General features: G+C 38.0%; 1 protein-coding gene across 5 annotated transcripts in view; it reads right to left on the bottom strand.

Annotated features, from left to right (window-relative positions):
- YAP1 (Yes associated protein 1) overlaps positions 1–24,520 on the bottom strand; it is a 78,141-nt gene that overhangs the window by 23,098 nt on the left and 30,523 nt on the right. For 3 of the 5 annotated variants that reach the window (XM_029283914.1, XM_029283912.1, XM_029283913.1), the window contains exon 3: positions 12,538–12,653. In XM_029283914.1, coding sequence (XP_029139747.1) covers positions 12,538–12,653 — 116 coding nt within the window. Of the gene's footprint in view, positions 1–7,464; positions 7,579–12,537; positions 12,654–24,520 lie in introns of all 5 variants that reach the window. The other 2 variants (XM_029283911.1, XM_015814709.1) reach the window with 1 other exon arrangement.

Genomic DNA, 24,520 nt, shown 5'->3' with positions numbered 1-24,520 from the left:
TGGCCTAGGGAGAATTTTAAATAGGGACAATTTTAATCATTATTTTAACATGACACAGCGGTAAATATTTGTTTTTAATTGGTTTTTATTGGGGATAATGCTTTGGTACTGTTTTAATATGCTGTGAGCCGCCCTGAGTCCTGTGGGGAGAAGGGCGGCATATAAGTCTAATAAATGAAATGAAATGAAATGAAATGAAGACAGTGTCAGCAGGATTACTTTGTCAAACACTAAAACAGGAATAGCTGTATTTTTTTTTTGTTCCCAAGGGCTCACTGAATGCCAGTTTAGGTCTTCAGAAAAAAGGATGTACAAGTGAGAACTTGTGTGCATACTTCTGCATATTTTATTCACCAAAACATATACTTACATTGCTTGCTAACACCTGCTTGCCTCCTCCATTTCCTCCCACTTCTGCTACTCCCACTTCCTCTGTCTTCCAGAGTGATGCCTTCACCTCTCTATTACTGCTATGCTGTACGAAAAACTGTGGACAAATAATTTGCTTGAAGTTCTCTATCTGCCTGTCAAGAGCTACAGTGGGTCAATTGGAAACTTTCCCATAAAAGCTGAACTGAATGGGAAATGCAAGCAAGATGCTGCATTTCATTACCAATATTTCAGCTTTGTAAAAAACTAATATAAAGAAATGCAGATGTGTCTTTACTTCATTAACTGGCAAGGAAGAAATATTCTGTGATGACCAAGACTCAACGCATTTGATTTCCAGAGTGCTTGAATAATAGGATATCTGTTATAGCTGCTTATTTTTGATTACATTCTGACTCTTGTGTTGCAACAGTATAGGTCTCTGCAGTATAGGTCCTGGTCCTTTAATTCTGTTTATTCTGACATTTAACTTTTTCCTTAGTTCTTAACCCAAGGGTTCACCTGGGATTATTTTCAGCATGTTAGTAGATGTAAATCAATAAATGTAAATTATTATTATACTTATTATAAATAATTATTTATCCCTTCAAACAAATTTTCAAGTTTTCATAAATAAACTTCAGAATCCTCTACTTTCAACACAGAATTGTAAACAACCATTTTTAAGAAGAAGGGGTATCAAGGAATTAAGATACAGGGCAGTCAATCAAATAATGCTTCTGGGAGATGAAGCAACCTTTCCTATCCGATATATCTAGAGGCACAAGATCTATAACTTTTATCTAAACCACTATCTTTAGTTCAACAACATCAAGAGCTGTGGTGGTACAGTGGTTAGAAAGTAGTATTGCAGACTAACTCACTGCTCACATCCAAGAGTTTGATCCTGACCTGCTCATGGCAGACTTAGCCTTCCATCCTTCCAAGGTCGGTAAAATGAGGACTCAGATTGTTGGGGCAATATGCTGACTCTGTAAACCGCTTAGAGAGGGCTGTAAAGCACTGTGAAGCGGTATATAAGTCTAAGAGCTATTGATATCAACAAGTCCAATAATTTCTAAATTGCTACATCCCAAGTTTCTCTTCCCTCAGGATGGGGAGGGGTGTGTGAAAGAATGATTTCTAATAATTAATCCTTCCACTACAATATTTAATGATGCCTCTTTTATCACTCCAAGTGATTCTAACAAGGGACAGGCAATGTAGGCATCCTCCATCCTTTTCTGCACAAGTTCGTCAAGGGAAAAAGTCAAAATCCAAAGAATTAATTTTGACTTTTTCTGCTGGTCCTTATATGAGTTCTGCTGGAACTCATATAATTGAAGTTGTAAGGGGAACAACTTCCTTGGCACAGAAATCTGTAATAAATTTATCATAAGCACAGAAAAAGTTCATTTTCAAAGAAGCCTCCTTTCTCTGTTCAATAGCAGCCTGTCTCACACTTGCTATCGGAGTTCAGGGAAGCCCTTGTGTTTCGTTTTGTTCTTTTCTTATATAGCTCTCCTTAGCTAAATCTTCCTTCCTTCCTTCCTTCCTTCCTTCCTTCCTTCCTTCCTTCCTTCCTTCCTCCCTCCCTCCCTCCCTCCCTCTCCCTCTGCCTGAAACAGATTAAAAGCCCAAACACAAGATAATAATAAAAGAAACTTCTGGCATTTAGTCAAACTTGTCTTGACTAAGCATAGACAGTGGGCCCAAAAAGGGAAACTATTCAGTTCCAAAAATAAAACAGTAATATGCATTTCTTTTTTAGATGCTGAAGATCTTATTTTAACTGATGTTGTCATTTAAGAATCTTAGGAAACAATGGAATGCTTAAGCCAAGTAGTTATGCCCCTCCATGTAAGACAACAGCGTTGAGTACTACTCTACTTCCTGAAGAATGTATTTTTTTCACTGTTTTAGTGCAGATAAATTTTAGCTACCGTAAGTCTCACAAGTAAAGTTTGTGAAGAAGAAGAGATGAAAGAGAAGAATAATTGTCTGGGGGAAAAAGAGCAAAAAAAGAAAAAGGGTTTTTTTTTTTTTTTTACAAATCATCAACAAACAACTCAAATGTGAAACTTAGTAGTTCACCCACTCTTTCCCTGGAGAAGTACCCTTCCCTGATTCTGTCCAAATACAATCCACTTCTCATAGTAAAACAGACTGAAGTCAAGACTAAAAATCATCACAACAAATATCAGAAGGACCATCTCCTATACTAGTGTTTCTCAACCTCAGCAACTTTAAGACATGTGGACTTGAACTCCGAGAATTTGCCAGCAACATGACCTTGATTGAAACACTATCCCACCTCCTCCTATCCCAGCCCCTTTGAGAGGCTTGACAAGCTTGACTAAAGGGGATTCCCATAAATGATGCATTCTCCTAAAGATGATTTATATGTCACTTACCCCAGTGTTTTGGGGTACCACCTTCGCGGCTTTAAGCTCAAAATGGCCTTTTCTTCCATTTTATAATATTGCTTAGTTCAGGGGTGTCAAACTCAATTTCATTGAGGGCTGCATCAGCATTGCGGTTGCCCTCGGGGGGGGCGGGTGGGTGCGGCCTACTGGAGTGGTAGGGCCTACTGGGTGAGTGTGGCCAGCTCTACATCATTCGCGTCAAGGGTCTCTGTGGGGGCCTGGGCAGGAGTGGGACAGATCTGAGGATCTCTGGCAGAAAGGGGTGGGACCAGGGCAGAGCCCATCAAGCCGGATATGTGAAGTAGGCGAGGGCCATTTGCTGGCCAATTCCAGGCGATGGTGCATTTCTTCATTCTTCATAAAGGGTGACATCTCCCCAGCATGAACCCAGGGGATGGGGCCGACACAGCAGGGGCTGGTTCCTCGCTGTTTCCAGACGGCCTTGTGGAGCTAAGACTAAATGCATTTCAGCATAGATGGCCACCACAAAATTGTACATTGGCTCCCGGCTGGCCTGGGCCAGGGCCAAGGCAGCAGGGGCCGTTCCCTCACTGTTTCCAGGATGGCTTCGCAGGCCACATGAAACCACTTCGCGGGCCGCATCCGGCCCCCGGGCCTTTTGTTTTAACATGTCTGGCTTAGTTGATCAATCATTTTTTGCCTATATTTTCAAAAAATATTTCAAGGCTAATTTTTAAAATAAAAATAATAATAATAATAATATTTTTATCACCCTTAACCTGCAAACCACTTCTGAAATTTTGCCAGGATAACTGCAAGGATTAGTCGACTCTAGGAAGTCACTAGAAGTCAAGACTAACCTGAAAGCGTGCGCGCACACACACACAAGCTTTATGTGATATATACCATTTAAAAGTCTCAGCAGATGAACAGTACCTGGATAATTTTATCTACATCTACACTGTAAGGCGAGATTAATACATGGATGGAAGACAATCAAGAAATTCCAGTGATGGGAAGCATACACATCCTGGAGGAAAGCACTTCTATGTGCTATCAAGCCAATTATATCAGTGGTTCTCAACCTGTGGGTCGGGACCCCATTTGGGGTCGATTGACCATTTCACGGGGGTCGCCAAGCAAGGTTGTCCGCCATTTTTTCCCCTTTTCCGGTGGGTGCCTTACCTCCCTTGGGCTGGGCCAGCTGGTGGTCGGCCTGCTGTCTCTGCCGCTTGCCAGCTATGCCTCGGCCGGCGCAGGGGGCGGAACCACGCATGTGTGGCGCTCCCGGGCAGGGAAAGTCCTCGACTTATGACCGGTTGGGTAGTCCTTGACTTACGACCGGTTTAGTCCTCGACTTACGACCGGTTTAGTCCTTGACTTACGGCCGGTTGGGGTCGCGGCATTAAAAAGGTTGAGAACCACTGAATTATATAGACCAATGACATTTTCAGATGACTCCATTGCTAAAGTAGCCATTTTTATCCTCTTTGCCTAGGGTCTGTAAATTCATTTCTATAACATTTATCTTTTAATGTAGAATTTTATATATATTTTATCTGTTGTTTTATTTGATCGTGCACACCGCTCAAAGTTCTTTTTGTGAGATGGGAGGTTATACAAATATATGGGTAGTCATAAGAGCAGAATCAAGAACTGACTTGAAAGAGACATCACTTTTCACTCAAATGAAGGTACACATCAGCCGTTGGAAATTAAGAGTATGTATTCAACACGAATACATTTGAAAAACAATCTTATGAAAACCTGAAAGTATCCACCAGTAACTTAACTTGTCAGATACAATTAGGAAAAAGGCAAAGGCTAATATATTCAGTAGTAGGCTTTAAGCAAAAAGTTTACCACACCTCTAATCTGCCTTTGAAAATCATATAATAATATTAGGTATGCTAACTGCATACATTTATGGGAAACAGATTAAGCCACATTTTCAGATACAATCCTATCTACAGGATTATCCATATCTTTCCTCTTTAGATACTAACATGTCTCTGCCTAAATGCATCATCTGCAGAATGGATGCACTCCAAGTCCCATCAATTAAATGCTGTCATCTTATGGGAGCAAGGAAGCATGCCTTTTTTAGCACAACTTGCTAGGCCCCAAGAACAACACTTAAGAGTAGTTTCCTTTATCACTCTCCACCTATAGACAGAATCTTGCCAGACTAAAGCAACTATTGGCATAACTACAGATATATTCTGGGAATAGCTACAGAGGAACTATTTTAACCCTCTTTCTTTGCAAGCTCCGCTGCTTCTTTGCTCTCTGGAAAACAGCCCCTCCCTGCTGGGAACCCAGATTACATTGCACATATCATTACAACATCCTAGGTTCTTGGGAAGAACGTGATGTATATGAAGGCCAACATCAGCTAAAAAATCTGGCAACTGTGTCTTCAAATTGTTGTGAGCAGATAGTAATATCATCCTTGATTTATCTAGTGTTTTAAATATTGTTTTGTCCAACTTTGAAGAAAGTTAAGATAATTATTCAAGCTATTATCAAGCAGTAGAAGTCTCCATTAAGCTCTTCCAGTTTATGGTAGTTTCAATTATTCAGCCAGACTCCAAATTTGCAGAACAATACTTTCAAATGACATAAGCCAAGTATTGGACTAAGAAGTAATTTGTGGACTGTCATTCCTATTCGATCCTGCTAAGCAGCATTCAGTATTATCAAGCAGTTACAGACCCACTGTGATAACTGAACTGCATCGTCATCCATGCAATATGTATAATGTGAGGATTGGAAGGAAGAAATGTTCTGTGCACCTAGATGTCTGGAAATGTGACAATATGTTGTGAGTGATAATTTTAAAAAAAAATGGAAAAGAAAACAGTCTTATAACCCCTGACTTTTTACAGGATTTAGAACTGGTAACAGAAATGAATTATGTGCTATAAGAGTTTTTCAACTCTTTTCCCCCCCATGTCTTATGAAGTACTTCTAGAATAAGACAGAAGAAAAAAACACCTTTCTTCTGCAACTCTCCGGAAGCTGCCCCACCTCTGCCATTTAGAGCCAGATACTTATTTGTTAATAAAGTATAGGACTAGAACCGGTGAAAGATTCATGGTTCTTCACTATCAGTCAATTCAGGCCAGCTGACAAAGCTGTTATATGAAAAAATTGGAAATATAAGTCCTATTATAGCATCTTGAATGAAATAATAATAGTAGCAATTAAAAGTTATAATGATAAATAGTTAGTCCTATCTCTGTTACATTTGAGAATTAAGACAGTCTTTGATCTCCTTTTCTTATTACATAATAAAGAATGGGGAGATTTTAATGGAAGGGAATATTTCTTTTTCTTCCTTCACTCTTTAAGCTTCAACTATGCTGCAGTTCTGAATGAAAGTGTTCTTATTAAAGAAAGAGGCATATGCTAATATTTTATTGCAATTTCTTTACTTTTTCCTGTATTAGTTGGAAAATACCTTTGACTGCTTAAATTCCAAACAAAGTTCACTACAAGTCACAGTTTAGGAAGCCCAATTAATCACTGTAAAATTAACATATGAATACACATACATAGGATTGCACTGGACATGAAAAACATTGCAAATTACTAATCCACGGGGAAAACTGAAACTTCTGCATAATTTTGCTGCCTCTGCATTAGCAGTTGTTTAAAAGTGAAAGAAAATTAAACCTAACTTTTTCCAGTAATCTTTATATTCAAGAAAATTCATCTCAAAGGATAAAGTACGAAGTGATATTACTGCATGAACTCTTATATCATGAAAAGAAAATTATACAGAATTGGAAGCTGTAAATTTTGAACAAAGGTGTTATGTGCACTTTTAAAAAAAAATCTACTCTGCAGTTGTGGGGAAGTTCTTAGGTCAGAGTACAAGACTGATAATGATAGCTTAAACAACAAATAACTGCCATTGCTTTACTTTAATGCAAACAATTATACTAACAAGAATTTATACTGCCTAATAATGCCTGATATACAATAGAACAGAAACCTAAAACAATGTCCCACAACACATAAATCTAAAGGAAGATTTGAAAGCTAAATTAATATTCAGAGTCATATCAGCTTCTTGTTAAGTAAACATACAGGCTTAAAAACTATCATGAACTAGACTTTTTAAAGTTGATTTTACCCTATGCGCACCAGGTAGTCTCTGTTTTTATTAACACCTAAACCAGGGGTAGGCAACCTTGGCTCTTTTATGACTCATGGACTTCTTCAACTCCCAGAATTCCTGAGCCAGCTGAGTTGAAGTCCATGAGTCATAAAAGAGCCAAGGTTGCCTACCACTGACCTAAACCATCATGGTCAATAAGAAAACTGAATTATCTTTGAAACAACTGGCAATATGAATAATTATCTCTATATTTATACAATAAAAATAACAAATGTAATAGCAGTGGAAAAATTCAAATCTGAAAAAAGGATGGAGAAGCAACAGAAAACTGAAATACGATGAGATGAATGAAAAGAGAGAGTTTCTGGGAAGTTTCACCTTGCCCTCAAGGAAGAGAAAGGGTTACATGCTGTTAGTAGGAGTGGGCAAAGGCACAAGACATCAAGATGGGGGGGTGAATTTCTCAATTAATTTGAAATCATTAGCCAAGTCTCTGGCTATAGCTACTAGTTTTTATCTAAATGGGGGGAAAGAGTGGGTAGGTGGGTGGAGGGAAGAATTTTAAGTGCCAGGAACTTTTACCAAAACGTGGGTCAAGTCTTGGATCTAGCCAAGATGTAGTCTTGTTCTTATGGTTTATGTAGTAAATTTCTCCATCCTGGGTCATGGCTTGTTCCCATCCTTCAGGGAGCGGGCCTGTAACACAGAAGGAAGCAATTCATAGTAGGCTGTGCTATGCCTGCTGAAAAAAAGTAGCTAAACTTAAAAAAAGAAACAAACCTCAATTAATTTACATAAAACACAGCACACATGAAACTAATTGTTTCAGCATATCGTGGCTCTGAGGGTTTAAGGAAAAGGAAGAATACTATAGCTGTGTTGCAATAAAACATTTGTTTCAAATATTTAGAATGAAAAAATAAAAATGCCCTAAAATTTACCCCATTTTTTGATTATTCTAAATTCTTCCTATTGTGAAAATGAAAAGGAAGGGATAATTACAAGTCCAGGCTCTACTGCCTGGCTTCATAATAGGAGACAAAACAACTATTCCTATTTTCATTTTTGTCTTGGCACCTTTTTCAGAATTAGCTGAACATTCATATTTCAGGACATTTCAAAGCTCTATTTTAGGCACATTTCTGTTCCTATTTATCTATGTTAATTTTCCATATATTGTACATTATTCCTTATATTGTACAACTGTTTTTATGTGAAACAGTGGGAGTTCTATATGAGAACAATAGCCTGCAATAACTCAATAAAGAGGCTGTATATATTAATACAGGTTGTCATGAACCCCTTAACAATACTTATGCTAATTTTGGGCTGGAAAATCAATGATGGTCTTCAGACTCTTTGAACTATCATTTCACAAATCTCAGACCATTTTTTATCTTTAACCATGAATTTAATGTAGACAACTGGAGAGCAACAGGCTGCCTGCCCTTGTTCTACAGAATGGGAAGAGCAATTATGTAGTTTTCACAGGTTTGGTAAGACCACAAATAAATTAGAGGATAAAAGAACTATATAAACCATTAATCAGGGAGAAGTTTGTTTATTAGCTGGGAACAGCAATGTCCTGTTTTAATGAGCACTGCTAATGTTCCATATTGAAATATCACAGTAGAACATGCTCCACTTAGCTTCAATGAAAAACACACATTAATTATGAAAATCTATGGAAATTATGTTGAAAATGAAAGTGATTAGCTAACAAACTTTTCAGTGTTATTTCAAGAAAAACAGAGAGAACAAACTCTTAAGTTGGGAAGGTCAATCAAGAGAGAATAAAAGGAAGATATGAAGAGTGTAGAAAAATAGGAAAGTTTATTTGCAATATTGTCTTTCTGAAAAATTCAAAACATCGAGAATAATATTATGCTGCCAAAATCTTTGCTCATTTTACTTTTGTTTATATTATTTTTTTAAAAAAAGAGAATTGATAAGACAGAGTTCGGCTAACTTTATTACTCCAACTCTCATCAAACTCTGCAGCTTGAGAATAAACAAAATTGCTAAACCACTATAATTTCATCCAATACAACTGTGGCAAATATTCTTAACTCTTATTTCTCATACCATCCTCAACCCTTTTCAACTGTTAAATTTTGGGTCTATAGTGCAGTGCCTTGCTTCCTAACTGTAGGAAGTCTATATCTGTGCCTGCATCTATCTCTATATTTATCTCCATCTGTATAAAGTATTTTTTTTAAAAAAAAGGTCAGAATTTTGTTTTAATTTTGAAGACAAGTTGATCTTGTCTGCTTTAATATGGTGCTTTAATAAGCCATGGTTTGAAAAACTTCAATACATTATCTAGGATAATATATTTCATTTCACATTAGTAATAATCTTCCCCCTTCACACATGCTTTGCTCTGATGTGAGCAAATTATCAACTCTGCAACAAACCTGGCTGAAGCTATCTTGCTCGTTTTCGATAGCCACAAGAATGGGGGGAGGGATGTGAAGTTTTATGCTAGTCTAAACAATTTTCTGTCCTGTGGGAACCAAGGTCATTTCTGTTCGTTAGACTGGGGGTTGAACCTTATGTTAGAAAGCCCACCAAACTATTCTATTGGGAAACATAGTTGATTGCATAGTATTGGGCTGGGAAGTTTAACTTTGTATTACTGTAACATTTTGGAGGGAACTTTAGTCTTGGTTTCGCTTTTGACCATGCCAATACTTTGTAACCAATAAACATGTTCTTAGAGGAAAGCTCAAGCCTCAGAGTTCTGTTTTAGTTGGTCTCATCTACCGGAACCATGACAGAAATACAAGGAAGCAAAACAAAATGCCAAAGTTGACCTTGTTCTGCTTAGAAAATACCATAAAGCAATTCCATAAAAGTGAGATGAGGTTCAAATGCCAGGTTAGGCTTGCAAAGAACTGCTATATCATTTAATGATGTGAGCTGCCCAGTTATGTACTTGAGATGAGTGGCTATATACTGTAAATAAAATAAAACCATTAAATAACTGTCTCTTTTCAACCACTGATTCTGCTTATGATTAGTATGTTGTCGAACCAAATACTAAATACTATTTTCACAAAACAATTTTGAACTTCATACAATGCCATTAAATCATGTCCCACTGTTACATCTTGGGCCAAGATGAATCAGTGTGCTGCTAAGACTACATTTGCCACCAGAATAATTTGCAGTATTCTCTCCACATTCTTAGATACCCATAATTATCATTTTTCACCAAGCTTAGGAAGTATAACTAATTACAAATCTCTATTATTCCTCAGCAAGGAATGTCCTTTCAAATCAGCAACATGTCTTATTGCATAGACAGATTCAAAAATTACTACTGTGAAACTTTTACCATTCTCTAAATTATGGTTTTAAAAAAATAAAATAAATAAACACACTTATTTTGCTAAAAATCCCTGGAGATTTTCATAAACATCTTTTTCTATAACTTTAAATGAACTCTTTCTCTCTTAAATAATCAAACAATATTCTCAAATAGAAGTCTTTCCTTTAACATGCCAATGGAACAAATAACAGTAGAACAACTTCTGCAAAGTTTTTATAGTATCATCGTTTCTTAATCTTCTAGGAAGGAGAACCAGCAAATGGAGAATAAAGGCCTATGGAACAAACCTTAACCATTTAGAGTAAAATACTTGTTTTCTTAGTCATAGAAGTATTTGCTCATACAAATGTTTTAATAAAGTCTACATTTTTATTTCAAATGGACAAGATATGGACTGAGATGAGGATTATTAAGACCTACTTAGTTATCATTCAGACTGAGAGCCTGGATGTTATCTACCAAAATGAATGGAGAAGCTACAGATTAATAATCCAGGACTTTTCTGTCAGGGAAAAGCAATTGTTTCAGATCACTCACTATACCAAAACTTGTAGCAGACAGATATTAGATATTAGTATATTCTTACTGGGGAAATTGCAGCCAGGTTTTCTGACTGCCTATTCCAATGTCTATTGATCCACAATCCTAGCAGGGGCAGAACTAAACCATTTCAGCTTAGTCAATCAGTCTGTCTGTCTGTCTGACAATAAAAGTCATAAAATTGGGCACAACTCACTTAATGACCACATCACTTAGCAATGGAAGTTCCAGTTCCAATTGTGGTTGTAAGTAGGACTATCTGCACTGATTATTAACGTATCTGTAGCAGAATCTGTGCCATCTTCATTCAAAAAAATCTTTCCTTCACTGCTTGCCAAAAAACCAATGTTTGTTTTTCTTCAATACTCTTAGTTTTTTATTTTGTAGAGTATACTTCATTTTTTGTTTCAAATGTTCTACACATTTATAGTTGACTTTCTTTGTGCATTATATATTTGTAAGCTACTTTGAATATTATTTTAAAGGCAGAAAATTATTCATTAGAATGATGAAAAGATGGTGGGAATGACAAGCCAAAGACAAGCTAAGAAAAAAAGTTGGATGGCAAAACCCAACAGGGGAGAAGCCACACCCTTTCCCCTGAACACTCCAGTCTGATTTCCTCCAATCCAAAGCCTAGTCCAGTGGTGGCGAACCTATGGTACGGGTGCCAGAGGCGGCACTCGGAGCCCTCTCTGTGGGCACACATGCCGTTGCCCCAGCCTTGCCTCCGCCCGCGACCCCCACCTCACGAGCAGCCTCCCTGGAGGAGAGTCGCCCCTGAGCGTGGCCCACACAGAGCAGCGCAGCCAAGAACATGGCAGCCAGGCAGCATAGACAAGACTCTGCCCTCACACCCCAACGCGCACAGTCGATGCTGCGGGGCGTGGGCAGAGGGCGTGGCCGCCATGGTACTACTGGGCTGCCTGTACTACTGGGCTGCCTGGGCGATCTGTGGCGGGCCCTGGAGGCGGTGAGTGGCCCTGCAGGCAGGCAGGGTAAGGCGGAGCAGGGGCAGGGCAGGGGGTGGAGCAGGGGCGGGGCAGTTTTGGGGCACTCGGTCTCTGAAAGGTTCGCCATCACTGGCCTAGTCCATTCAGATTCCTCAGGACTGTGTGAGAAATTTACATCCCAAGTAAAAACAGTAATGTAATACCTGTGGGCAACCACTTAAGGTAGCTACATCTCTTTCCAAGATCACTGAGCTGCCTTCCACAGCTGTAACATGGCCTTAAGCACATACATGTTTGACATGCCTTTGCTATAAAAAAGTATTCTGGATTGCTTAAATCACTTGGCAACATGGAATTCAGAAAACAATACTGATGTTTTAAAAAGATTTGTTTTATATGACAAACTAATGCCAACAAAAGCCACTATGAAGTCATAGCAAACAAAATAATAAGAAATAAATGCAGCAAGATATAAAAGAAACAAAACTGAGAAAATTTTCAGCATGACAAGGCAAAGCCTGGGAAAGGGATAATGAAGGCTTGCATATATTTTTACAGCATTTTGCATAAATCCTCGTGTACTCTTTTAAAAATTAGAATGATTCAAAAGAATCAAGCTTACTATCTTCACTTGCATAACACTTTCTATTCATAAATTTGTGTGTTTTATTTCTCATAGGAAATATCTGTTTGATAAACACTTATGGAAGACAATCTCTTTAAGATCCATTTTCAGCAATAATGACAAACAACACTGGTCAGCATAAACTTTATATACTAAATGTTAAACTTGCAATTCTCTAGAAATTTTGGTTGATTTCTCCTTACCAGTTGCTGAATTCATTATGTTCTGCTGCAGTGGAGGGCTTGTAGGAGCTGTAACATTCATTTGGGAAAGGAGAGTCTTCCTTGGATCCTGCCATGTTGTTGTCTGATCAATGTGACTAAAGCAAAATAGAACAAAGTGTTAAAATATCACGTAAGTGAAACAATGTAAAAATTAATAGTGAGCAGTTAAAAAATGAGCAATGAATACAGTCCCGAAAAAATCTGCTCCAAATCACTGCAGCCAGGAGACAGAATTAGTGCAGAGTGTCCAAGAATTTTTGCCGATATGTGTTGCTTTTGAAATTCAGAAATACTTCAAAATAATAAATCTGAAATGTGTCAAGTGAGGTCTGATGTTTCAATTCCTGGCTAAGGAATTCTGGGAGTTGAAGTCCACAAGTCTTAAAGTTGCCAAGGTTGAGGACCCCTGATATAAAGGACCACCAAAGGCAGTCTTCTCAATTGCTGCTGCTCTATAGTTATTAGAAAACACATTTATCAGGTATTGGGGACAAGCGATGTAGTTTATTCCGTCTGGTAGTGGATTGTCTGTGATTTTTGTCATATTGACTACAGGTAGACCTCAACCTATGGCCATTCAGTGGCGGTTCAAAGTTAAGAAGGTGCTGAAAGAATGGTAGTTATGACTGGTACTTGGAATTCTGGCCATCCCAGCAGTCCCACAGTCACGTGATTGTGATCTGGGCACTTGGCAACCAGTTTGCACTTATGATTAGCTTTAGCCCTACAATCATGTGATTGTCATTTGCAACTTTCCTTGCCAGCTTCCCTACTGACTTTCTGAGAAAGCTGCAGGGAAGGTCACAAGTTTCTGGAGTAAGTCTTTTCTGCCTGCACACCCTCCCCTAGCCCCTCTGTACTCAAGCCACATTGGCCACTCATATATGCCTATGCCCCTCCCTCTCCTCCAGTGCACTCTTTTGTGCCCTCTCTCCCACACACACCTCTTCACAACCTCCTTGAGTCACTTGTCTGCCAGCTGGCATGGAACTTACAACTTCTTATCAGCTTACCCAATGACTTTGTTGTGGGAAACTGGAAGGAAACTGCCTCACCTAATGATTATGGGATTTGGTTAACAACAGCAACCAAGTCTATAGGCATTGCTGTTACTATGTGATGCAGTCGAGCTTTATGATCTCATTGCTTAGTGACAGAAATTCTGGTCCTTATTGCTGTAGCAAGTTGAGGATTAACTGTAATGTTACTTGTGGGACTACCTTTCTCCCTTTGTTTCTGCCAGTACTATAAGATCAGATGAAGTTGGCATGTTCTGGATCCCATCCATGAAGCAATGTCATGTGACAGGACCCAAGAAGCACCTGATCACAGCACTCCCCTTTAAAACACTCTCTGCCCACCAAGAACTTTGAAGAACCCCAACCTGGCTTTCCAAAGCAAGTAAATAGAGGTTTACAGTGCTGTATGTAGGTTGTGCAATATTACCAATTTAGTTCTATTGTATTGTTTTTATCCCAATTTACAGATTTGGGTCAGCATTGTTTGTGATTGGAATAGCACACCTGCCCACTAAAATGATAAGAAAGCAACCATCATTATTCTTTGAAAGATAAGTTGCATGAGAAATTGCATCATGAACACGACTCTTAAAGAAAATATCTAGAACAGGGGTCCCCAACCCCCCAGGTCGTGGACCGGCATCAGGCCACGGCATGCCAGAAACTAGGCCACACAAACATGCTGGGATGTACGTAGCATGTAAAACCACGCCCCCTCCGGTACGCAGAAAAACCACTCTCCACGGAATCAGCCCCTGGTGTCCAAAAAATGGGGGGCGGGGGCGCTGACCTAGAACATACACCATTAATTCACACAGACATACATAGCTTTCTACAAAATTGGTAATAGATGCAGGGATGGGATATAAAGCAGCAGATTGATTCTAAATATTCTAAGTTGTAGATACACATATGCATCCATCCAATTTAGACACTCCCCATCTCACTAAGTTCATGCAAACACAAGTTAAAGATCCAAAATTTCCATCCATTTGTACTATTAGATAAATGAAAAGCACAAGAAGTCTTCAATTAACAGAGAATATCTTAGATGACTGCTCATTTTGCCACACACATCCATCACTCAGTATTACTATTTTTCAGCCAGAAAAACATTCATTGTTTATTGTAGAAAAATTTCCCCATGTTTAATGTTGTGAACTTTTCACTACAATCCTGTAATCAGAGTCACAGCTCATATATCACTGAAAAACACTTTCTGATCTCCTTTAGTTCAGCCTGCAATGTACTTTTCAATAACTTCAATAACTATATTTGGTTTCTATTCAAAAGGAAGTGATGAAAGTTCCATATAATTCTTCCAATCCCTTTTTAATGAAGATGCATTCAAATCCTAATTTATCCTCCCTCTCCCTCTCTCTCATCAGAAATAGAATAAGTTTATAGGAAAATGTAGCTCAGTAACTACCAACCCACAATATGTTTCAAATATTAATTTTAAAAATTAGATTAACAGAAGAAGTTGACTGATTTTATTAAAACAAAAACATTAGCAGCAACTTCTCACGGATCTTTTCAAGACAAACCACAGCCCAGTGTTTACAAAGAGTTGACTTTCAGTCCTTTAATATGGCCTGTTGTTCTAAGGCATATCTCTGACTCCTACTCAGCATGAATCTCATATTACAGTTGCCCTGCTTCTTTTCAGAAGAAAAGAAATAAGCACTAGAAGGTAAGCAGCTGACTTGGAAGAAAATATATTTAACTTTACAAATGCAACAGTGCTGGACAGAAGCCCTTAATAATCCTACAGAAAAAAACAACCTATTATTACCAGTTGTACCACTGTTTAAATCAGTGATTCTCAACCTTCCTAATGCCGCAACCCTTTAATACAGTTCCTCATGTTGTGGTGACCCCCAACCCTAAGGGCTCTCCAAGCACGCACCAACGCCACCCACTCACCCGCCGCGCCCGGGGCTCAGCGTGCCTCGCCTGTCCTCGCCTCACTTCCGAAGGTCGCCGACCTGCCCGGCTCCAGCTGGCCAGGGAGGGGGGGCAGGAAGGCCGCTCCGCTGGCTCCACGCAGCCTGGTTGGAGAAGCACCCAGGCGGGGAGAGGGAGGGAGAGAGAGAGCCAAGAGGGCGACAGCTCCGGCAGAGCTTAGTTCAGCCTCCTCCATGGAAAGGGCCGTGAAGCAGCGCGGCATCCCTTAGGAGATGCTTGACGGAAATGAATCCGGCGCTGCAACGGCCCCCAGCTCGAAGCCGTGCGGAAACGGATAGAGGAGCGGTGTCTCGGTTCCTAAGACCATCGGAAATATGTGTTTTCCAATGGTCTTAGGCGACCCCTGTGAAAGAGTCGTTCGACCCCCAAAGGGGTCGCGACCCACAGGTTGAGAACCACTGGTTTAAATAAATTCTTAGAAGCCAACTTTTCAGTCAGTCACTTCCAACAGTAAAGCATGCAGTTTACTGCTTGCTATAGCTCTGATACAATACTAGTCTAGATACCTCATTATGCCTTTAATGCTGCACGCCAGAAGTATACTGTTAAGACTTTGTCTTAGCTCCTTGATTCTAAGAGGAAAGGTAAATACTCTCAAAATGAATATTATTGTCAGATTAATTTATATTCTGAAAGGAATTTCAGTTTATATATCAGGACAATAGTTCCAGAAAATAAATTCTTTTTTTTAGAGAATTTCTATCGTGTTCTTTGATTCCAAGAATATATTTAAGAAAATGCAATTATCAATTAATAAGGGAGGATTCAGTTTTCTGAAACTGGAGCCATATCATCATGAGGCGTCCTTGGTGCTCTCTGTGCTTGCTTGTTTTCTTGCAGACGTTTCATTACCCTAACTAGGTAACATCATCAGTGCTAGTAAGGAATGCTGTTTGCTGTCAGTTTATATTCTGGTGTCTTGCCTGTCCAGTGTGGGTGGGGGCGGTCTTAGGAATTCTTTGGTTGGGCTATTTACTAATGGCTCTTTGGCAGGTTCTTGATTGGGGTATTGCGTATGTGATTGTTGGTCTGAAGTTGGCCTTGGAGTTAATATAAACCAGGGGTCTTCAAACGTGGCCCTTTTATGACTTGTGGACTTCAACTCCCAGAATTCCTCGGCCAGCATGCCTGGCTGAGGAATTCTGGGAGTTGAAGTCCACAAGTCATAAAAGGGCCACGTTTGAAGACCCCTGATATAAACTGACAGCAAACAGCACTCCTTACTAGCACTGATGATGTTACCTAGTTAGAATAATGAAATGTCTGCAAGAAAACAAGCAAGCACAGAGAGCACTAAGGACCCCTCCATTTCAACTCTGAGCTACAAATATTCTCCTTCATTGGTACTATATCATAATGCTGACCTATTGTCAAGAATTAAATACTCAAAGCCAACAATTGGTGTTAATTTTCCAATATGGGCAAATCTGTAATATTCATGGGCAACACCTTTGGTTGTATAGGATCTAAATATACCAAAACTCTGGTATCTCCGGAAACAATTACATCAATTAGGAAGTTATGGAATGGAATGTCTAATAAAAAATGACTCTTTCTCAAGCCAAATTGAATTTATGGGTAAACCCAACCTTGAAAATTGAAAAAAAGATGGGAATATGTTAAAACTGTGTGGAAGCAGGGATACTGATTCTGGACCAATTCATGATGAAGATGAATTTTTAATATATTCTATGTTAAAAAAAACAAACATAATCTATTAGATATAAGTCAATGGCAATATTTACAACTCTAACATTGTTTGGACCAGAAGCATTTTCAACTTCTGAGATACTAGAACAACTTAAAGTTTTAAAAGCAAAAACAAAATCCATTAATTTTAATAGATATGTTATCAATAAATAAATTCTGAGGTTAAAAAAATGAGTGGAAAAAGAATTAAAGGTTTATATTGACAATGGGAGAGTGTCTTAATTTTACTGGAGCTCAAATTATGAAAAAAAATATTTACCTCGTCTTCCAAAAGTTAAAGCTGCCAAATTGCTCTTTAATGAATCTAGGGACCTTTTTATACTGAAATTTTAAAACATAGGAAACTACAAAACTAAAATCCAGGCAAGGCACAACACTGTCCCCCAAATATCAAGCTTTCCAGAATTTTCAACTTGTTTATATTAACTTTCATTTAACCCTCTACAGTATTCTTGGCCTATTATCACAGATGTGTAATGCGATATGCATACACAAATCGTTTCTCACAGATCTAAGTAGAATATAAAGTACCTGTTATCTGCAATTATTATTGCAGATAGAGCAATATGTAACCATGAATGAGAAGCTGTTCAATGATTTATTTATTTGTTTAAATTTATTGATTTATTTATTTGTTTAAATTTTTATCCCGCCCTTCTCCTTACGGACTCAGGGCGGCTGACAGCCTAATAAAACAGATACAAAGATACGCATACACAATACAAAGATATTGTGTATGCGTGTAATTAATTGTCGTTGTACTTGTATGCTATCCAGAGTTATGTTTTGTGAGATAGGTATCTCTCTCTTTCTCTCTCTGATCAAGAATGCATGTTATTATATTAAACTAGGGATTATATTTTTAAATAATTGAATATAGGGAGTTCCTATCTCTATACCAGGGGTAGGCAACCTTGGCTCTTTTATGACTTGTGGACTTCAACTCCCAGAATTCCTGAGCCAGCCATGCTGAGGGGAAAGGGAGAGGCTTCCAAGCTTAGCCATGCTGGCTCAGGAATTCTGGGAGTTGAAGTCCACGAGTCATAAAAGGGCCAAGGTTGCCTACCCCTGCTCTATACTGTTGAAGAACAATAGAACACTGGAGAAGGAAAAGGAGAGTCTGCGAAGCTTCCAGGGAAGACAGAAAAGAGTGTATACAAGTACTTTCCTCCAAATCTCTTCTACCTACCTGCAGATTATACTTGGAGAAGGGGAGGCGCATGCGAAGGAGCATAACCTCTCTACATACCCAAATTGTGTTCTCCTCTATATTTTTCCTTTTGCTTGGAACAGAAGACTTGGAAAAAATTAAGTCACACAATAGCTCCTATGACAAAGCTTGCATTACTACCGTATGTCGTAAGAGATATGCCATCTGTTGCATTCCACCTGTGCTGTATTTCTTTTTCCTGTATATCAAAATCCTTTGAATTCTTCATTTAATCTAATGATTCCATATTTCTTGATAGAAAAGACAAGTGATACGGGTTAAATTCATGAAGAGTATAAAATTGTTTTTGTCCACAGAATCCTACTTAATTTCAGCTTTCCTTAACTTTCTCATCAGTAGCCAGTTCAAAGAATAGAGATGGCGCAGCTGGCATTAAAATGCTCAGCAGGCTGTTTGCCCAGATTTACGGGCTGCTTACCAAGCCTATATTCGTTGTGAAATTGTTATTTATAAAGTCACATGCTTGGGCTTGTTCTCAAGCTCACTAAACCTACACGTTTAATTTACTCTCTTCACAATGCTTTATTGTTGACTATGTAATCTTGTTACAGTTCCTCACACAAAAATCTCTCATCTGGCTTACGCTATTAGACATTTGCTTTTGTCTATTTGCAGAATTGTCAATACAAAGCATAGACACAACAAACTACAATTACATTACACAAATTAAAACCATGTTTATTAATTTCATACTATAATGGAAGTCAGCTTTTCACAAGAAATCTCACCAGTGGCTAATATTACAAGCATAATATAGTAAAAAAAAAAAATCAGGCTGAAGTATCATAAATCCTTTATTTAATTCAGAAAGCAAGGATTCAATTACACTTTCAATATTTACTATACAGAACAGTTATTTTTAATACTTTTAATACAGCTTGGAAAGTATTAACTTATTACTAGAATTATAAATCCTAGTAATTTTGTCCATCAGGACAAAATATACATACTTGATAGCATATTTCCAGCTAGTTAGGTATTAACTAATTCATTTCCCCACAAAATATAATGATTAACAAATGGAGAAGTTATTTCATTAAAATATAAATATGATGAACAGTTCTATATATAGTTCTATAGATTACAAAAGCACAAAACGTAGAGGGGTTCCTGAACCAAACTCAGAGATCACCAAGGATCCCACATTTCAACCCCGGGCCACAAAATTAATTAATTAATTAATTAATTAATTAATTAAGCCCCCATCTTGTTCCAAAGCAACTGTGGGGAGCTTATAGTCCTATATCCATACAGAAGACACATTTTTTTTCTTGGTTTCAAGGAGTAGGGAAAATGAAGAGACTACTGTTACTGCCTAGCTTTAGGTTCTTAAATATAGTTCTGCCTTTCGTTAGCTAGATTCCAAAGTATCCGCATCTGGACACATATAGCTTTCTACCCTACTATTTTAGGAATATGGGTAGAATTAAGACAAATGGCAGAAAAACAAGTTCTAGACATTGCACTAATAAACAAGTCATAACAATTTACAGTCATCAGTTTACATGGGATGCACTGGAGAGAAAATCCACGCAAACAATATGAGAGAGTATGATGCACGAAGTATAAATCAATGAATCTGGCCCAGAATAAAAAGTGAAAAGAATAGGGAATAGACTAGAGGATCAGAATGCAGAAACACATGTACAACTTATTTCAAGCCATCAGTATTGAGCAATCACATTTCTTAAGATGTAGTTTTTCCAGCTCTGCTAGAGAGCAGTATCTCATATGTAAGGTCTAATGAGCAAGCAACAGTAGTAATAAAATGGCTTCTTGAACCTAATTTACATACTTAATTGGGCAATAAGCTCGGAGTTTCCAAAGTACAGAAATTCTAAAATCACTTAAATCAATCTAGTTAATTATTTTCCGCATTAGAATTAAATACATATCTTTCTTCTTCAAAACAACGGCCTGTCAACTTCTGTAATGCCACTATTTATAAATACTATTTTAAATTATTCAAATGATTCAAAGGCAGGGTTGGGAGTCTCCTTCTTTTCCTTTTAGCTCTACTTGAAATTGTTCTCTAGTATACATTCCACAACTTGGTACCTGATGGAGTATTGCCTCCTATACATTCCTTCATCCAAATTCAGTACTGTCAACAGTAAAGCTGACAGGAATAATTGAAATTATAACCCAATGCATCAGCATGTGAAAGTCTGATTCAACTAAATGCATCTTGCAATCCTACTTTATATATTTTAGTCTTGCAATTATGCATGGTGAAAAGCAACATCATTCATAGGTTCCCTGAATGTTTGAAAATAAACATAGTAAAATACTAAAGGGAGCAGGGAAATCAGTTTCCAGCATTCCTCAAGGCATCAAAGATGCAAAACCCATGCATGCTTGCCACACAAGGCATAATATGAATAATTAAATATTAATTGGTTTATGAACTCTGGAAAATCATTTCAGTCAGCATGCTATCCATTTCCTCAAAGTTAAAAGACTCCAAAATTTCCAAATAACAGGGCAAGACTATAGAATCTGCCTATCCAAGTCTGTGAATTCAGGTGAATTGAAGTGCTATGTAAATTGGTCACATCAGCCAGGTGGCGGTAGGTGGGGGTGTCTCTGAAGACTCCTTTCTAGAAGTGAATTAGTAACCTTACATAGGACTACTGAGTGACAGTACAGTCCACCATGCAAAGTTACAATGGCACTGAATGTAAGAAGAGAAAGCATTTGACTCTGGCAATAAATTATAGACCAATACCATCACTTAATAATCATTATAAATTGTTCACAATGAGCCTAGCTAATAGGCTGAAAATAATTTTTTAAAAATTTATTCATGAAGATCGAGTTTACATAGTCTTTCTTACATAATGCTTATTTACATTTTTATAAAGATGTAGAGCAGAGGTCCCCAACCTTTTGGGCACCAGGGACCGGTTCCATGGAGAGAGGTTTTTCCGTGGACCGGAGAGTGCGTGGTTTTGTGTGCTGCCTGCATCTCGCGGATGGGGCTTTACTTGTTTGTGCGGACCGGTTGCTGGCATGCTGTGGACCAGTACTGGGCCACGGACCGGGGGTTGGGGACCCCTGAGGTAGAGGGAAAAGTAGGGACAAAGGGACAAAAAGAATGGTGAAATCTCATCTCACTATTTTATGAAGAACTATCATAAAATGACAGGTATATATAGTTTCATTTACAGGTTTTAAGACTTCACACTTACATTGTGAAACAATTTGTAAACATGACTAAGCACTAATGCCTTAATAGGATGAAATGCTTTTAAATAAATAGTACTAAGGAACATACAATAAAGATAATCAAGTATATTTGCAATCTGAAATTCACAATTTCACACATCTTAGAAATATTATTTAAAACACTTAGCTCATGAGCAAGTAATAAAATGATCACGACTTGCAAAAAATTCAAACTACAATAGAGGTTTACATTTATTTTTAATTTATTTATTTATTAAATGTTTATGCCGCCCATCTCCCCTATAAGGTAACTTTAGGTGGCACATTTACACATATTCCTTGATACATTTCCCCAGATACACAAGCAAAACTAGCAACACAGAATTTCTGGGATGGATTGGAATAGGGCAGAAGTAGGCAACTGTGGCTCTTTGATGACTCGTGGACTTCAACTTCCAAAATTCCTGAGCCGGAGTTGAAGTCCACGAGTCATAAAAGAGCCAAGGTTGCCTACCCCTGGAATAGGGATTCTTTTCTAGTAGAGAATAAAGAAACTTCAACCCATTAAAACCACCTTCAAGAAAGTGGGGCTACCAAAACAGCAGTTTTCCTTGCTGTGTTGACTTTCATTTCACATTGCTGTAAACTATATCTCCTTGAAATAAATGGGGGTGAGGGCTTTGTATAGAGTCACTTGGAATGCACAGATTTTGCCCGAGAATACTTCTGGTATCAGATTTGCAATTAGCTTTGTGCTTTAGTAGGAAGCACAGAAGTAGGGATTTTTCAAAGGGGTTAACAAAATTAAGCAGTTGGTTTCAGGTTTCTGGATGGCCTAAGATTTATGAGGATTTATAATGGTTACCTTCTGTGTCTTTTTATTCTGGCACACAAGTGAACAATGTTGAATGAAAATATTTGAACTGTTTCTAAGGCTTATACACACACCCAAGATAATGTGCTTTTTTCCATTCTTGAGATAGGAAGAAAATATGCCACTTAAAAACTATTGCTCTCACAGCCTTAAGAAACGAGGCCACTAAGGTTGTTATCCACATAAAAAATAATATGGGAGAGGCCACTGCCTGTTGCTTCTTCTGAATCTTTCGCTGTCAAAAAAAATAAGGTACATCATTTTTCTTATGTAGGCAATAATACTACTGGCATTATTGCTAGGGGTGAGATAAAAGGTACAAGCATCCTTATATGTGTTGGGTGGAAAGCCCACCCACTACTATTTCAAAAGCACATGCTTTTATGAGAACGGTCTCTCATCTCGGTGACTTAGAACATTAGAACATATATTTACTTTTATTTATTTGTATCCCACCTGTATTATTTTTACAAATAGCTCAAACATACCCAGCACACCTTCCTCCCCCTGTTTTTCCCAAACAACCATCTTGGTGATCTAGACAGAAGCCTAAACTCTTTTCCAAAGAAGGGGGAAACTGCAACCAAAGTCAAAGTGATAAACCTTACGACTGAAATCCAATCCTTCGTCCTGCAATCCTTAACATATTAATGGATCATTCTAAATCCAGTTAGAGGGTTTGGGGTGGGGTGGGGGAACCCAGAAGAAAGTACCTGTGGCTCACTGATTCTGTACCCTTATTATTTATTATTTATTTATTAATAAGACTTATATGCCGCCCTTCTCCCCCATGGGACTCAGGGCGGCTCACAGCATATTAAAAATTTACAAGTCAGAATTTCCTAAAAACAGTTACTAAGCTGAAAGCTTTTGTTAAACAAAAAAACTCAGGATGTTTGAAATTTCAGGAGATTGTATATAGTAGAGATATTGCACATCAATTTCGCTGTAAGACCATACAGAACCCAAGCAATAGAAAATAATCACATATGCTAGAGTCCGCAATAAGGCATCCTATATTAGTATTTTATATGTCTTCTGCGTTATGGTTCATTCTTTAAATATGTATATAGAAGTTCTTTCCAGTCAAAAAGTGCTGTTGCAGATTTTTTTCCACAGCTCAAACTTTATATCCAGATAATTGCACATCTATCAGAATAACTGCTGCCATGTTTCCCCCAAAATAAGCCCTACCCTGAAAATAAGCCCTTGCTTGATTTTTGGGGGTAGGCCTAATATAAACCCTACCCCTCATATAACCTAAAGAATCCAGAAGATATTTCTTCAGATTTGTTTCTTTGCTCTCTTCTCTTCTAGGCAGTTACACAGCAAAGTAACTCTCATTTTTTGAGGTAGTATGTTATTTAGCATGTTAATCTTTCTGCCACTGGCTACTCATTCAGCTGCCCTTGCTGACCAATACTCTACCCTTGTTGACCAGAAAACTTACATAAATAGGCAAATGCCCCTTGCTACAGATGGAAAAATAATTTTGGAAAGCTGTACTTAATTTACATTTAATAAATATTTTCCATTATTTCAACACTATCACAGCACATTTAAGAGAAGAGATTATAGCAAAACCTTTTGCATGTATCCGAGAACAACCTTTTTAAACAGATATGTAGAACAACACTGGAGGTGGGTAGTCACATCTAGTTATCATTCACCATAATCTACTGTAACTTTCAATTTCCTTACTGCTGGCTGCATCTGTTGGGACTGGTGAAAACTCTAATTTAGTAGCACTTCAAAAGCCAACGTTTATTCATTCCTGCATCCTTTTCTAACCAAGAAGTTTGGTAGCAAACCAAACAACAAAATATTTTGCATCACTTCTATACAATTGAGGGCAAGATATAGAAAGTGTAGCATAGCAAGTATCTGCTCATCTACAAAACATTGCTCAACACACAAATTGAAGATATAGCAAAAACATGTGGAAAGAGTCAATAAGTGGCAGCATTTATTTCAAAGATTATTTCTCTCCTC

This window comes from Protobothrops mucrosquamatus, unplaced genomic scaffold (assembly GCF_001527695.2).
Source record: "Protobothrops mucrosquamatus isolate PMUCROS unplaced genomic scaffold, P.Mucros_1.0 scaffold277, whole genome shotgun sequence".
Classification (NCBI taxonomy): domain Eukaryota; kingdom Metazoa; phylum Chordata; class Lepidosauria; order Squamata; family Viperidae; genus Protobothrops; species Protobothrops mucrosquamatus.
This window is presented reverse-complemented; position numbering and strand designations above follow the sequence as displayed.